Consider the following 14,417-nt stretch of genomic DNA (forward strand, 5'->3'; position numbering starts at 1 on the left):
TTCCTTAAGTGCAAAGTCCAGGAAATTCATAACTGCACAAACCATCTCCCCCCAACCCGCTCACTCGCTTGCTCTCTCTCTCTCTCTCTCTCTTACACACACACACACACACACACACATGCTAATAAGCAGTTCATTTTTTAAAATGATGAATTACTGAGAAATGCTATTGTTCTGCTTTACTGACTATTCATTTTTTCTGAGACACAATAATATATAATGACCAGATACAGCTACTGTATTTTCTGAGTTCTTAGTTGTCAACAACAGAATCTACCGTAGCTGCTTTAAGTAGAAAACATTTACTGAGGGGTATAAATTGCTCGAAGAACCATTGGGAGGGCAAAATTACAGAATTAGGCTGGCTTCCCTGGACTGGTTCTCCAAATGAAGTTTAGAATTGGGGTTGCCAGGGAGCTGCTGACTCCACCAGACTGGAGGCTGCAGTCAGGAAGCCACCCCACATTCTAGCCTCTGGATCCAGGGCCAAGAAAACAGGTGCCACATCCTCTGCAGCTCAGCGATGGGACTCACTTCCGAACCAAAGTCTGGTATGGATATGAATACATCGGATTGGCTGAAACTATATCTCATCTGGAGCCCTAGCTACAAAAGCAAGATTGGGCAGGGAAAGAGAGTTTTGAATTGAACTCAAACATTATAAGGAGTTGGGACTGGTCATAGAGATAGCCCATCCTCAGAATCCACTTAATAGCTGTGATATTTCTAATCTATTAAGAGCCTGTACCATTCAGCTACTTGGAAACTCTATGTATGTGTGAAGCTTGCTGAATATAGGACCTCTCTGTAAGGTGAACAGGTAGCAAGCTTCTCTTTTCATTGAAAGGTTAGAATATAGGGCATTTTCTCTGAAACTATTTAGCTCCCCAGAGAAGAGCAGTCCAATATCCTGCTTGGTGGGGGCCGAGAAATACATCTGGTTGTTAGCCCTCTGGAGTAAGGCTGCGAAAGTGGCCGAGGGACATTTCCATATGAAGACTTTTACTAAGTTTTCTTCTTTTTGTCCCACTTTTGCTGTTCAACCTGCTCGTATCTCTGGGCCCCCAAACTTCTCGTGTATAATTTCTTTCTAGGGAAAAAGCCTCTGATCTCCTGCTGGGGGTAGGAATGGGCTGCTCTGCGTCAAGGAGGTGACCCTGTGTCATTATTTGTTCTTTGTACTTGTGTATACACACTATCTGATCCTGCTGTCTTAGCCCCCAAATTACCCCCTTCAGGTGCCTCCAAAGAACAGGACAGGATGCAGTTGGGTGGCTTCTCCTCCATTCTCTCCCACTGTAGGAATTTGGGGAAATAACTCCTTTCTGTATGCTAAGTCAATGAATGCTTTTCTGTCTGCCTTCTCTCTTTGAAAGCTTTCAGGAAATTCTTGTCTACTGTTTTCTCCCTTCTCATTTTCTTTGTCCTTGTGGATCAATATCATTTTATTCTTTTACTATTATCAAATGGCTTTGGGGGAGGGAAAAGAGAAAAGTATTTACATAGAGATTAAATATTTAAAAATTGAGATATAGTGTTTAGTTTTCTCACTTTACAATTACAAAAGTCCTTTTTTGGGGAGGAGAGGGAGTCCACATTTGAGGATATTAGAGGTACCTGGAGCTGTAGGACAATATATACTTTTTTGCCTCCTCTTTAATCAAGGCTTTTTAACATGGAACATATTTCTTGAATGAAGTGGAAAGTTTCCAGTCCACTGAAATGTAAACTACCATACATACAATACCTGGCAGGAAAAAACAAAACAGCAAGTTAACCCAATCCCTGTAATGGCCATGCCCTTATTCGTAGATGTTTCCTCCATCTACCAAATGTGTTCTGCTGGATACGGAGCTCAGCGTGGCTTCTGGGGTCACACTTAGCTGAGGCTGCAGTCCAAAGAGCACTCATCTGGCTGGGCCATGGTACTGTTGGCTCTGCTCAAGCAAAGCAGTCACCAGCACATTCAAACAGTGAATCTCAAAGTGAGAAACAAGAAGGCAACATAATAACGATATCAGAAAGATGTTAGCAAGTGCAAAAGAAAAAAAGAAGTGGTATTGCCCAGGAATGACAAGAGAATGGAGGAGGGAGCCCTCCAGTGGGCTCTTATGGCCAGGCAGGCTTCCTGGAGGAGGTGGAAATTGAATTGGACTCTGAAGAGACAGAAGGGGCCAGGAAGAGTAGGGTCTCCAGTTGGGTAATGGCGAGCATTACTATTTTTCTCTTACCTAGTGGGGATATGCCAATATATAGCTCCCTTTACGGATCTGAGTGAGTGCAGAGGGGGCAGCCATGAAGCCAGTGGCATAGCCATCGGGTTTTCTTGGGCCTACTCTGACAGCCCATCAAAGTCTACATACACATAGGCAGTTTCCTCAGTGTCCAAGGGAAAAATATAAAGAAGTACTTTTTACTAGCAGCCTCCTGGCTCACAGATGCTGTTTACTACTCAAAATGTAATTCTGATTAAAGCTGGGAATTAGAGCTCAAATGAAAAGATGGGTAGTTTGTATTATGAGTTTCATACGTGTACATCTCTCTAGTTATAACATCTTAATAGCAATAAACACCAGACTCTTCAAAAGCATGTGGAACTAGTATTCTGGTATTTTCAATATTTTTATAGCTTTTTCTTTTTTTCTTTGATATTTTGATTATTTTATAAGTCAATCATCATCTCTGAATCCCCAATCTAAGTAAAGCACTCTGCCAGGCCATAAGGGGACTCAATCATATGTTCATTAAATACTGTGTGTGATGAATGTCAACTATGCAACTAAAGCTAAGAAGGAAACAATTGCTTCCCTCAAAGAGCTGATGCATTGACAGGGAAGTCAGGAAATAGTTACAGAGTAGCAGAGGAGCAAGACACACACAATGATGAACAACCACAGAAATGATGGCAATAGTAGCAGGTTTGTTCTTTCCCTGGGCACTTACCTTGTAGTTGGAAAGGCAGGGTCTAGGCACACTTAGGTGAAACAGTCAGGAAACTTATTTTTTCCTCTTGGAAAATAAGAGGGAAAGTAAACCAAGCACACAAGTGCTGTCAAGCGATCAGACCGGGGGCAGAGAAATTCTGGTAATGGTTGAAGACACCTGAGTGCTATGCCTGGCCACAGCAGGGATTTCTGATGGCTGGAGAGCACTGTATCCTTGAGTGAATTTCTGGGCACATCACAGTGCCCAGTTAGTCAGACAAGGGTATGACAGTGGTTTGAACTGGAAGGATTTGCTAAATCATATCCATGGTTCTGAGAGATCTGTTTACTGAGTTAGAAGTCACAGGGAGCTTGGGGCGCCAAGTGGCTCAGTCGGTTAAGCGTCTGACTTCGGCTCAGGTCATGATCTCATGGTTCATGAGTTCGAGCCCCGGGTCGGGCTCTGGGTGGACAACTCAGAGCCTGGAGCCCGCTTTGGATTCTGTGTCTCCCTCTGTCTCCCCCTCCGCTGCTTGTACTGTCTCTCGCATTGTCTCAAAAGTAAATAAACATTAAAAAAAAAAAAAAAACTTTTTAAAAAGTCACAGGGAGCTAGATAGAGCTACTTGGTGTAGGAGACTTAGACAGATGAGGCCCATCGAGTTCCAGACAAACTGGGGTGAGAGCAGAGCTATGGGAACACCAGGAGAGCAAGGAGATCCAGGCCTGTGTACCAGAGCCCTTAGGTGTTCAACTGCAATTCATAGAGGTGACATCAGAGCTAGAAGATGAGTCTAATGGGCAGGTTTTCTCATAGCCCCATTCTGACCTTAATCAGAGGAACTTCACTTTTTAATCTACCCAATAGAATTAGCTTTGGTGTCAGATTTTTTTTTAAGGATCCCACTGATTTAAAAATGATAAGTCTGCAAGTGGGATGGAGAAGGAAAAGAAGACAGAAAAAATGAGACCTGTAATACTTTAAGAAAAAAAAAATGTGCACTAGGTCTGAACTAGGTGGAATAATCTTTTGCAGGAATTTTGCGAGGAAGAGAAGCAGAATGGCAAGTAGGCAAAGGTATTTCTAGTGGAAGAAATAGTACAGAAAAAAAAACCCAAGGAGATATGATTAGATGTGTTCTGTATGGAAAATAAAAATGCATTGATTTTCCTGGAAAGCAGGAGTCCTGAGGTTGGCGCAGTGGGCATGTTGAGAAATTTGAATTTACTCTGAATGGCAGTACCGTTCATCTTGGAGAATGAGGTGGGGGTGAGAAGCATGATGAATATGTATGCTTACATAACTCTTGTGTAAGTTACTCAAAGGATGAAAGGTTAGCATTAATTTACGGGAGCATCATATTTTTCTTGGCCCAGGTACCCACCCCCAAACCCAGGATAATGTCCTTAGTTTCCCTGTTTATAAACATTCTGGCCTGGTCTAGGTTAGTAAAGCTTCACCTTATATGATATAGCAAATTCATTCAAAATCAATCTTTCAGCCATTAAAAATAAGTGTTTAATATCACATCTGTTTAATTTTTAACATAATAGTATCGACATTAGTAGACATAATAGGTAGACACGGTAGCAAAACAGTATACATACAACATAGTTGTAGAATTTCATCATGTTGGCATTTTGTTTCTGCTGCATCCTTAAGTCAAAAGTGTATTAAACAGCACGTGTATATGCAGCAGTGTGTTACTATTAAGTGTAAACACAAAAGGATTTTAACATAAACCTTGCCCTAAAGGAGTGTCCAACTTATTTGAAGAGGCATCTGAGCATAAATAAGAAACGGCATCCTATGTAGCCTAGGACAAAAATCATGGAAAATGTGGGCACTCTCAGAAAAAGACATGTATGACATACCATAATCAGGGTAGGCTTCGTGGAAGAGATGGCACTTGACATAAATTTCAAGGCCACGAATATGTGCCTTCTTGCAGAGAAGAAGACATTCCTAACAGGTAGCAGCCATACAAGCAGAGGCAGAGAGAGTAAAAAACGTGGCAATCAATCTAAACTTTGTAAACATTTAATGATTGAAAGCAGTGCTGGGGTACCTGGGTGGCTCAGTCAGGTAAGCGTCTGACTCAGGTCATGATCTTATGCTTCATGAGTTCAAGCTCCATGTCGGGCTCTGCACTGAGAGCACGGAACCTGCTTAGGATTCTCTCTCTCCCTCTCTCTCTGCCCCTCCCCTGCTTTCACCCATGTATGTTCTCTCTCTCAAAATAAATAAACATTAAAAAAAGGAAAGAAAAGCAGTGCCAATCAGTCAAGCATCTTTTACAGGTTTTTTTCTTTCCCACAGAATTTTTATTTGATTCTCAAATATATGTGACTATCACATATTTTACTCAACATTTGGCTTTGGTTATCAGACATTTTCGAGTTAATTCAACAAGTATTTATAATATGTGTATAAATTTCAATGGCCAACACTCTACTAGGCACTGTAATGCATACAAATGAAGAAGTCGTTGTCTTATCCTTGAATATTTTGTTGCCTTGCTAGTGAGAAAATGTATGTACAAATAAGATTCAAGGTAGTTCGTCAACCCAAGGCTACACAAAGATTCCCCAAGTTATGAAACTCCCTACATATAAACCACCAGTGTATAAAGACTTTGTAATGCTGTGCATCCTCAGGAGATATTCCTCCCCATGCCCAACCTTCTCCTCATACCCACTGTAGCTCCTTCTAGCAACCGAGTTATATTGGCGGTGCTCTGCCAGCTAGATCCCCATCAATGGCCCCATCTGTCCCTCATCGATCCTTTCATTTCCTTTCAAGGCCAGTGAACATATCATGTAGCCATCATATAATTACCACCTCCTTCTACCTTAATTCATCTGCCTTTTACCACTCACAGCTCACAGTTCAGTTATTTCCACCTCATACAACACTTTTTCACATATTTAATGCATCCTTTTGGGGGTCTGTCTTATTTCTCCTTCTTCTAATACTTGTCAAGTTACTGCAAGGAAAAAACACATCGTCTCTCATGTCCCCTCTTTGAACAAAGAATTCCCGGATGCCTCCCATACAAGTAGTGCTGGTAACCATTTTGTATGGAGGAGAGCAAAGTTACCATGTTTAAAAAGGAAAAAAATGTATGTTGAATTAGTGACATCAGCTTCTAAAGCTTTTTTTGCAGAAGTTTCTTTCTGACTCTCCATGAGAAAAACCTTTCTCTAAAATTTTACAGGTGCTTCCTCCAAAAATGTCTATTAAGATAAAATGTTTAAAGTATCAAATTACATCTTATTTACAAATGTTGCAAAACATTTTCTGCTTTTTATTTTTCTTTGTAAACGTAACCTACTTGAACAATAGAATTGATTGAACGTTCCAAATTCCAAATGAATAACCTTCACACAGATTTCTTATGTAATATGCATTTATAAGATGAGCATACCTTATATAACATATAACTCAAAATGAGTAGAGGGCACCTGGGTGGCTCAGTCAGTTGAGTGTCCGACTTTGACTCAGTTCATGATCTCATGGTTCATGAGTTCAAGCCCCACAGCGCGCTCACTGCTGTCAATTCAGAGCCTGCTTTGGATCCTCTGTCCCTCTCTCTTTGCCGCTCCTCTGCTCATGCTCTCTCTGAAAAATGAGTACACATTTAAGAGTCTCATGCTCTACCGACTGAGCTAGCTGGGCGACTGAGTACACATTTAAAAAAAGAAACAAAAAACCCAAGATGAATAGAATAAACAATACCTATTATATGAATTGAAAGGAGAGAGGTTGGGGAGTGAGAAAGAGATAGTCATAAACTTTGGAAAACTTTTTGCGCAGAACGTTGAACTTGAACTTGACTCTAAATAATAAACTGATGTGTTTGGGAGAAGTTGAAAGTGTATCTCAAGTTGGGAAAAGACTGTTGACAAAGGTGTGTTTGGTTGAAATGGAGACTTTTATGGAAGCATAAAAGAAATATTCACAAATCAGGATTGGACCAATTTGTAGGTGTTTCATGTGACAAAAATGACCAATGTCACGTTAAGGAGTTTCATGGATTTTCTCCTATAAATGATAGAGAGATGTGAGCATTTGGAAGGACTTTAATGAATTAGACAGAGTAGTTTTATAAAATTGGTGATATTTGAGGAATTAGAAAGCAAGGGGACTGGATAGGAGACCATGTAAAACCACATGCTTGTGAAATGTCGGAGACCTGGACTAATGTGATGGGAATGTCATATAAGTGGAGCTCTGACAAATGCTTCAAACAGAATGCAACATAGTCTTGATGTAATAAAGGGGGTGAAGGAAAACAATATGTCAGAAATGATAGTGAGGTTTCAGATTGGGTGATGGGGAGAATGAAAAATATACCTAATGGCAGAACCAGGGAGGTTAGAGGAGAAAAATTGGGTGGATGAGAGGAAGGAAAGTGATGGTAAGTATATGGGGCTCAATGCCATCAATAGAAAGTTAATATTAGCCACATATATCATTTTAAATAGTCTAGCAGCCATATGCAAAACACTAAAAATAAACAGATAAAATTGCATTTAATAATATTTTATTTGCCCTAATATATTCAAAGTATTATCATTTCAACATATAATCAATATATTTTTAAGCAGTCTCTACACCCCAAGTGGAGCTTAAACTTACAGCCCTGAGACCAAGATTCGCATGCTCTATCGACTGAGCCAGCCATGTTCTATCAACTAAGCCAGCCGCCCCAACATATACCAGTATGAACATTGCTGAGGGGGCATCTGGGGTGGCTTAGTCAGCTGAACATCTGACTCTTGATTTTGGCTCAGATCATGATCTCATGGTTCGTGGGATCGAATGCTTGGAATTCTCTCTCTCTGCCCCTCCTCTGGATGCATGTGCGCGCTCTCTCTTTCTCTCTCTCTCTTTCAAAATAAGTAAATAAACATTAAAAAAATATTGATGAGATCATTTACATTCTTTTTCTCACACTAAGTCTTTGAAATCTGGCATGTGTTTAATGCTTAGAGCATATCCCAATTTAACTAGCTACATTTAAAGTGTTCGACAGTGACCTGTAACTGGTGGCTACCATATTGCAGTGTATTATTAGACAGTTTAATAGAACTAACAAAGATTACGTAGCAAATGTCTCAATTAGGCTAAGTGCTAAGACTCACTGTATTTTGGCACTCACAGTGCTAAGACTCACTGTATTTTGGAAATTATAATTCTGTTTATTCTTTCTCCCCCTCAATTCCTTTTGTTTGTTTTAGCTGCTTCGTATTAAAGATGTTCTTTTAACAGAACATCATTCTTTCCCCAGAGCACCAAGAATTTTAGAAATATCCATGAGAGAGAGTTTTTCATGGCTGTAGTTCTTCACTTGACTTACAACTTTAATTGAACAAATCAGTCTGAATCTTCTTTTTCATCTCCCTTTGTCCGTCTTAAAACTCTTGATTATGAAATAATTTAGCAATATGTCCTCAAAAACCATGGATAAATGACACTTAGTATTTTGGAAATGAAGCTACATTTTTCATGTTCCCCTGTCTGCATATGTGTGTATTTCTCCAGCATTTAATGTCTGACGTAAACTTGCTGGATTTTTGGTCTTCACTATAGGCTAAAGAACGCAATATGAAAGGGAGCCTACTTCTATAGAAAACACGCCAAGGACATTGTGTTCCTTCTTTACAATGAAATGCAGATTTCCCATTAAAAGGCGAATCCATCATTTCAAAAGGTTGAATAGGATGGTGCGTTAAAAAAGTCCAGCTGCTTAAATTTAGGGCATTGAAAAACATCCAATAAAAAAATGTTCCCTGGGTTTCAAGCATTTTCATTTGATTATGCATTGGATAGCTTTTCATTCAATCTGTGATCTTGCCTGTTAGAATTCTATCCTAAAATAGTCTGACAAGTGTTTCAAAGAAGTTAGACTCAACTATGATACTTCAGTAACTTAAATTATGTATTTTGCTATTTAGAATATACTTGTGTTTGCTGAAATATTATTAATTTTTATACAAGATATGTTGGAATTTTCTTTCAGCGCTTTGCTTTTTCATGTTTATTCTTAGGCTTCTCTCACTTCCATTTAGTTTCTTTTATGTTTTTTTGATCTTCTTTGAAGACATGACATTGTCTGCCAGGACAGCCATTTTGTTCTCCAACGAGCTTCCTTCAACTGATTTAGTCATCTATTTCTCTCTGCCTCACTAATCTGATGTGTTCTGCCCAGATTTTCTCTAATTAATTTGAGAGTAATGAGTGGCAAAGCTGATTCTCCTGGCAATAACTCTCTGTGGGGTCTGCAGACAACATGGCTACCACAAGCTGGCTAGAGAGCATGTGCAAGCACACACACACACACACACACACACACACACACACAGACACACACACACACAGAGTTCTTCTCCACACTACAGAACCTAGTGCTGTAGGAACCAAAAGACTTATGTCAAACATGTTTGTACAGCACATATACTTTTCGACAGGAAATACAGTTAATAGTTGTTTATTAAAAGTTGTGAGTAAGTCTCTATGCTTCCCTCCTTTGGAGTCTAGTCCTGCTTTTTCTTAGGACCAGCACAAGAGATATAGGCTGGGGCCATACATAGGGCTACTGTTGAACAAGGACTGTGCTAGAATACCCCTGGTAATAGGTATTGACTAGGTTTCTTCAGCTGAGTGTTTGGCTCTCTCCTCCTAGACTGATCATTAGGCATTTATACATATGATAATATTGCCCCTGGGCCAATCCCTAAATGTAAATGTTTCTCATAATTCTTTAGCATCCAGTATGTTTCACTAAGACCAGTTTGGCCCCATTTGCAGACCTTCCTCCCCACCCAATGTCCATTTTCTTCCTAAAGAATTGTTAATTTTAAAAGAGAATTTATTCTAGTTAATATCAGTTTACTTCTAATGGGTTCTTTCGTTTCTCAAAGAGGTCAACAATTTAATGGAATCACTTTTTTCTGGACCCACATTTTATTGTAGACCCAAATGAAGGAAATATTTTGCTGTGCTTTATCTAGTTTATAGGGGGTATTTCATACTGGGGTCCTGTGCTTCCCGTCCCTGCCAGCACTGGCTATCAAAACTGCTTAGGCTGCAAATAAAATATGAAATGAAATCCATCTGGCATTTCTCATTGAATTAGGACCAGAACATTTTTGCTAAATATTAACAGATGGCTAAATTCTTAATATCAAACTAACATTTTAAAACATCTAAGGGGACCCACATGAGGAAGAAAGGGTGGAGGACCATGTGTTCTCTCTATCACTGAGGCCTTCCTTCCTCCACACTTTTCCTCCCCTCATCCTTGCAACCCGTGTGTTGAGAATCATTGGAGTCTCTTTTCTCAGATAGCTTTTATTCCTTGGTAGCTGGTATCAAAATATTGTAATCAAATGTTGGACAACTCAGGTGATGAGTTGCCCTTGGCAGCCTTCAGGATCTTTTATTAAAGCCAATTCTCTCTCCTTCTCTTTCTCTCTCAATAGGAAAAAGAAAAGAAGTATATGCTTCCCTTGGACAACCTGAAAGTTCGGGATGTGGAAAAAAGCTTTATGTCTAGCAAGCACATCTTTGCACTTTTTAATACAGAACAAAGGTAAGAAAATGAAGCAGCTTCTGTCTTCAGATTTTTTTTTACTTGAATTTCTGTGTCACCTAGAGACCATGTTTACAAGAGTTCCTTTGGACCCACCTGGGAACTTGTTAACTCTTTAGTTTTCCTTTTATTTTGTATGTTTAGCTTTCACCATAGGTTATGGGTTCACAGGATTAAAACTTAGAATAAGAAGGATCTTCAAGTATTCCCTGTTCTTCCAGCAGGCACCCAAATCATGCTGCTTTCATTCTTAAAGTACATTTTATTATTTTAAAGTCTTTCTTGTCCTCAATTTATTGCATACATACTTGCAAATTACTCAGTTAAAACTTTTGATAGTGTCTGTCCAGCATGGATGGATATTACTCAAGACCTTATATATTTTGGGAGGGCATTTTTGCATTGGTGAATAGAATGATTCACTTAATGTAAATACAGATATGTAGTACTTCCCAGTTTTTCAAAGCACTGTGCATGTTCATTGTTTGATTTTTTTAAAAACAGTTTCTTATAAGGTAGAAAGATAGAGTAGTGTGGTTACCATTTCATAAAGTAGAACTGTAGTTCAGAGAGGTTAACTGACTTTCTTGAGATCATAAAATTAGTATATGAGAAAGCTTAAAACTGAAGTAGGACTACTGTGTCTAAATCCACTTTTCCTTCCACTTGTGTCTTATTATTGTTGTTTTTTACTGCCACTCACCTACAACATCGAAACTTAATTTGGGGCTGATTATCATGGAGTGCCACGGTTACTCACTGAAGTTAAGCAGTAAAATTAAATATAAACAAATGGAGAGGTAACAGAGGATGGAATAGAGAGATGTAAAAGGGCTACAATGAGACAAGGATAACAAGATCTTTTCCAAATGGCAATGTTATAGGAAAAAGCTAATTAATTTCTATGAGTCAGTTATTAAGAGACTGAGTCATTAGGTGGCAGGGTCTAATTTTAACCTATCTCTTCAGGCCTTTTATCTTTATTTAGCAATGAATGAAGTTCCTTGATTGGGTTCAATGACCGTCCCAGGGTCAATCACACAGTACATTAAAATAGCAAAAGAAGTCTTCTTCCTACATTCCCAGTCAGTTGCTCAGAGTGACTCATTATACAAAAATACCTAGAAAAACCACAAGAGCTAGTCATTTAAAGGATCAAGGGGAAAGAAAATTAAATATAACTCCCCTACCAAATACTGAGATGGGAGTTTTTAAAGACCTAGTATTATTTGAGAGTAGCTTATGAAAAAAAACACTGTGATGATAAAGAATAAAAAGATTTCCTGGAGAGAGCAGTAGGGTGTCCTCATACTAGGGCCAAACAGTACTGTTTACATACTTTGCTCACAGTGGGTAGCTGGGAGGTCCTGAAGGAATCTTTACAGAAGTGCTCAGCCTTCCTGCCTGGATGCAGAGTCGAAGTGTGACTACTATATAGGAGGTCAATTTGAGGTCTTCATCAACCTGGAAAGTGCAGGTTATAAAAGGGCTTGGTACAAAATTAAAAAAAAAATCAGACAACGGTAGAGTAGCTTTTTTAGATGAAATGCAACTTATATTTTAAAGAGAGCAAAAGACACCAAAATAAGATAACTCTGGACCTCTAAAATTCTGGGTATTCTGGAATCCTAGGGTTCTTGGAAGGTATTAAATTCTTCAGCCACTTCTCAGAGACCTCTGTGAGTACGAGGATGTCCCATCTACAGGCATATTTGCTGTTGTCTTATGGCCTGAAATCTTGATTATTTTCAATTAGTTTTGTACTGGCCAGGACCTCCAGTACAATGTTGAATACAATTGGGCATCCTTGGTTTGTTTCGTATTTTAGGGAAAGTTATTTCATAATTTTATAATTAAGTACTTTCTGATAGGTAACTGATATCAGGTAAAGAAGACCCCTTGGGTTCCTAGTCGCTAAGGTTTTGGTTTCTGTTTCTGTTTTTATCATGAATGGATGTTGAATTTTATCAAGCACTTTTTCTGTCTCTACAGAGATTGTATGATTTTCTTCTTTATCTGTTCATGTAATGAAATATACTAATAGGCCTTCTAATATACTTAAACCATTCTAGGGGCGCCTGGGTGGCTCAGTCGGTTAAGCGGCCGACTTTGGCTCAGGTCATGATCTCGCGGTCCGTGAGTTCGAGCCCCGCGTCGGGCTCTGTGCTGACAGCTCGGAGCCTGGAGCCTACTTCGGATTCTGTGTCTCCCTCTCTCTGACCCTCCCCTGTTCATGCTCTGTCTCTCCCTGTCTCAAAAATAAATAAAACGTTAAAAAAAAATTTTTTTTTTAAAAAAACCATCCTGATCTCCTGAGATTAAACTAGCTAAATCACGAAGTAGTGTTCTTTATGATATGTTCCTGGCTTGTTTGCTAGCATTTGCAACTATGGTTATAAGTGATATTGGCCTGTAAATGTCCTTTTTTGTGCTGTCCCTGCCTGGTTTCATATCAAGTTTGTGTTAGCTTTGTAATTGAAGTGGGATGAAGTTCTCATTGTTCTTAGGAACATTCTGTATAAGATAGGGATTAACTGTTAATGGATTATGTGGTAGAACTCGCCCATAAAATCATCAGGGCCTAGTGGACAGTTTTGGTAAGTAAGCTTTAAACTAGTGATTTAACGTATTTAATACTTATGGGTTTGTTAGGTTTTCTATTTTTATCATGGGTCAGTTTGGACAAACTGTATTTTTCCTAGCAAATCATCCATTCTGTTCATTTTTCAGTCCATTAGCCTCAAGTATTTCTTAAGGTTCTATTTTTTCAAATTTCTGCTGTATCTGAAATTTGACCCCTTTTTACTTCTAATATTAAGTCTTTTTTAACATGATCATTCTCGCCAGACTTTTACTTTTTCAAAGAAGCAGCTTTTGACTCTTTTGATCCTTTATTGTGTATATTTTTTCTATACACATAGATTTTTTTCTATACACAGAGATTTCTATAATCTCTGCTCCTTTCTTCAATATTTTCTTCCTTGTATTTATGTTTAGTTTGTAGTATTTTTTCCTAACTTCTTAATTTAGATGTGTAGCTCATCAATTTTTGTCCTTTCTTTTTCTTATATATGTATGTAAATCTATAGATCTTCCTCTAGGTAGTCTTTAGCTGCTTACCACAAATTTTGTGGTATAATATTTTTTATTATCATTAAGTTCTGTTTTCTTCAATCTTCTGTTTCTTCTTTATGATTTCTTCTCTGAATCATTTAGAAATATGTTTACATTTTATAGTGCATGGACTTTTATTGGTTTGCCGTTGTTGATTTCTAACTTAATTGTATTGTGGTCAGAGAATACAGTTAGCACATGGTGAATTTTCATAAATATTCCATGTGTGCTTGAGAAGAATGTATTGATTTGGGAGTGTGGGGTTCCATGAGAGTCTACTGGATTATGCTTGTTAATTACATTATTCAATCTCTATAGTTACTATCTTTTTTTCATATTAATTAAAACACTCAGCAAGTTTATATTTGGCAGCCATTATGTGCCAGGTACTTTTCTATGTACTTAAAATACATTGCAAATAAAATAGACAAAAAAGATGGTACACTGTAGATTATGTTCCAGAGAAGGGTGTTGGCAGGGAGACAGATAAAAGAAAGCCATAAAGAATCTCACTTTATCAGAGGGGTATTAAAAATCTCACTTTGTGATTATGAGCTTGATTATTTTCGTAGTCTGTCAATTTTTGTTTTATGTATTTTGAGGCCAATCTATGTTAGTGGTTCTTGCAAGTTTAGAATTGTGTTATCTTCCTGATGTCTCTCTCTCTCTCTTTATATATACATATATATGTATGTATGTGTATATAATATATATATATTGTGTATATATACTGTATATATATACTATGTATATAATTTTGTGACAACCCTCTTTATTCCTA

General features: G+C 38.3%; 1 protein-coding gene across 10 annotated transcripts in view; it reads left to right on the forward strand.

The window, feature by feature from the left end:
- Window positions 1-14,417, forward strand: part of DNM3 (dynamin 3) — a 573,673-nt gene that overhangs the window by 402,265 nt on the left and 156,991 nt on the right. For all 10 annotated transcript variants that reach the window (XM_060643523.3, XM_060643524.3, XM_060643514.3 and 7 more), the window contains one exon: window positions 10,413-10,522. In XM_060643523.3, coding sequence (XP_060499506.1) covers window positions 10,413-10,522 — 110 coding nt within the window. The remainder of the gene's footprint in view (window positions 1-10,412; window positions 10,523-14,417) is intronic.

Source organism: Panthera onca, chromosome F1 (genome assembly GCF_046562875.1).
Source record: "Panthera onca isolate mPanOnc1 chromosome F1, mPanOnc1 haplotype 2, whole genome shotgun sequence".
Classification (NCBI taxonomy): domain Eukaryota; kingdom Metazoa; phylum Chordata; class Mammalia; order Carnivora; family Felidae; genus Panthera; species Panthera onca.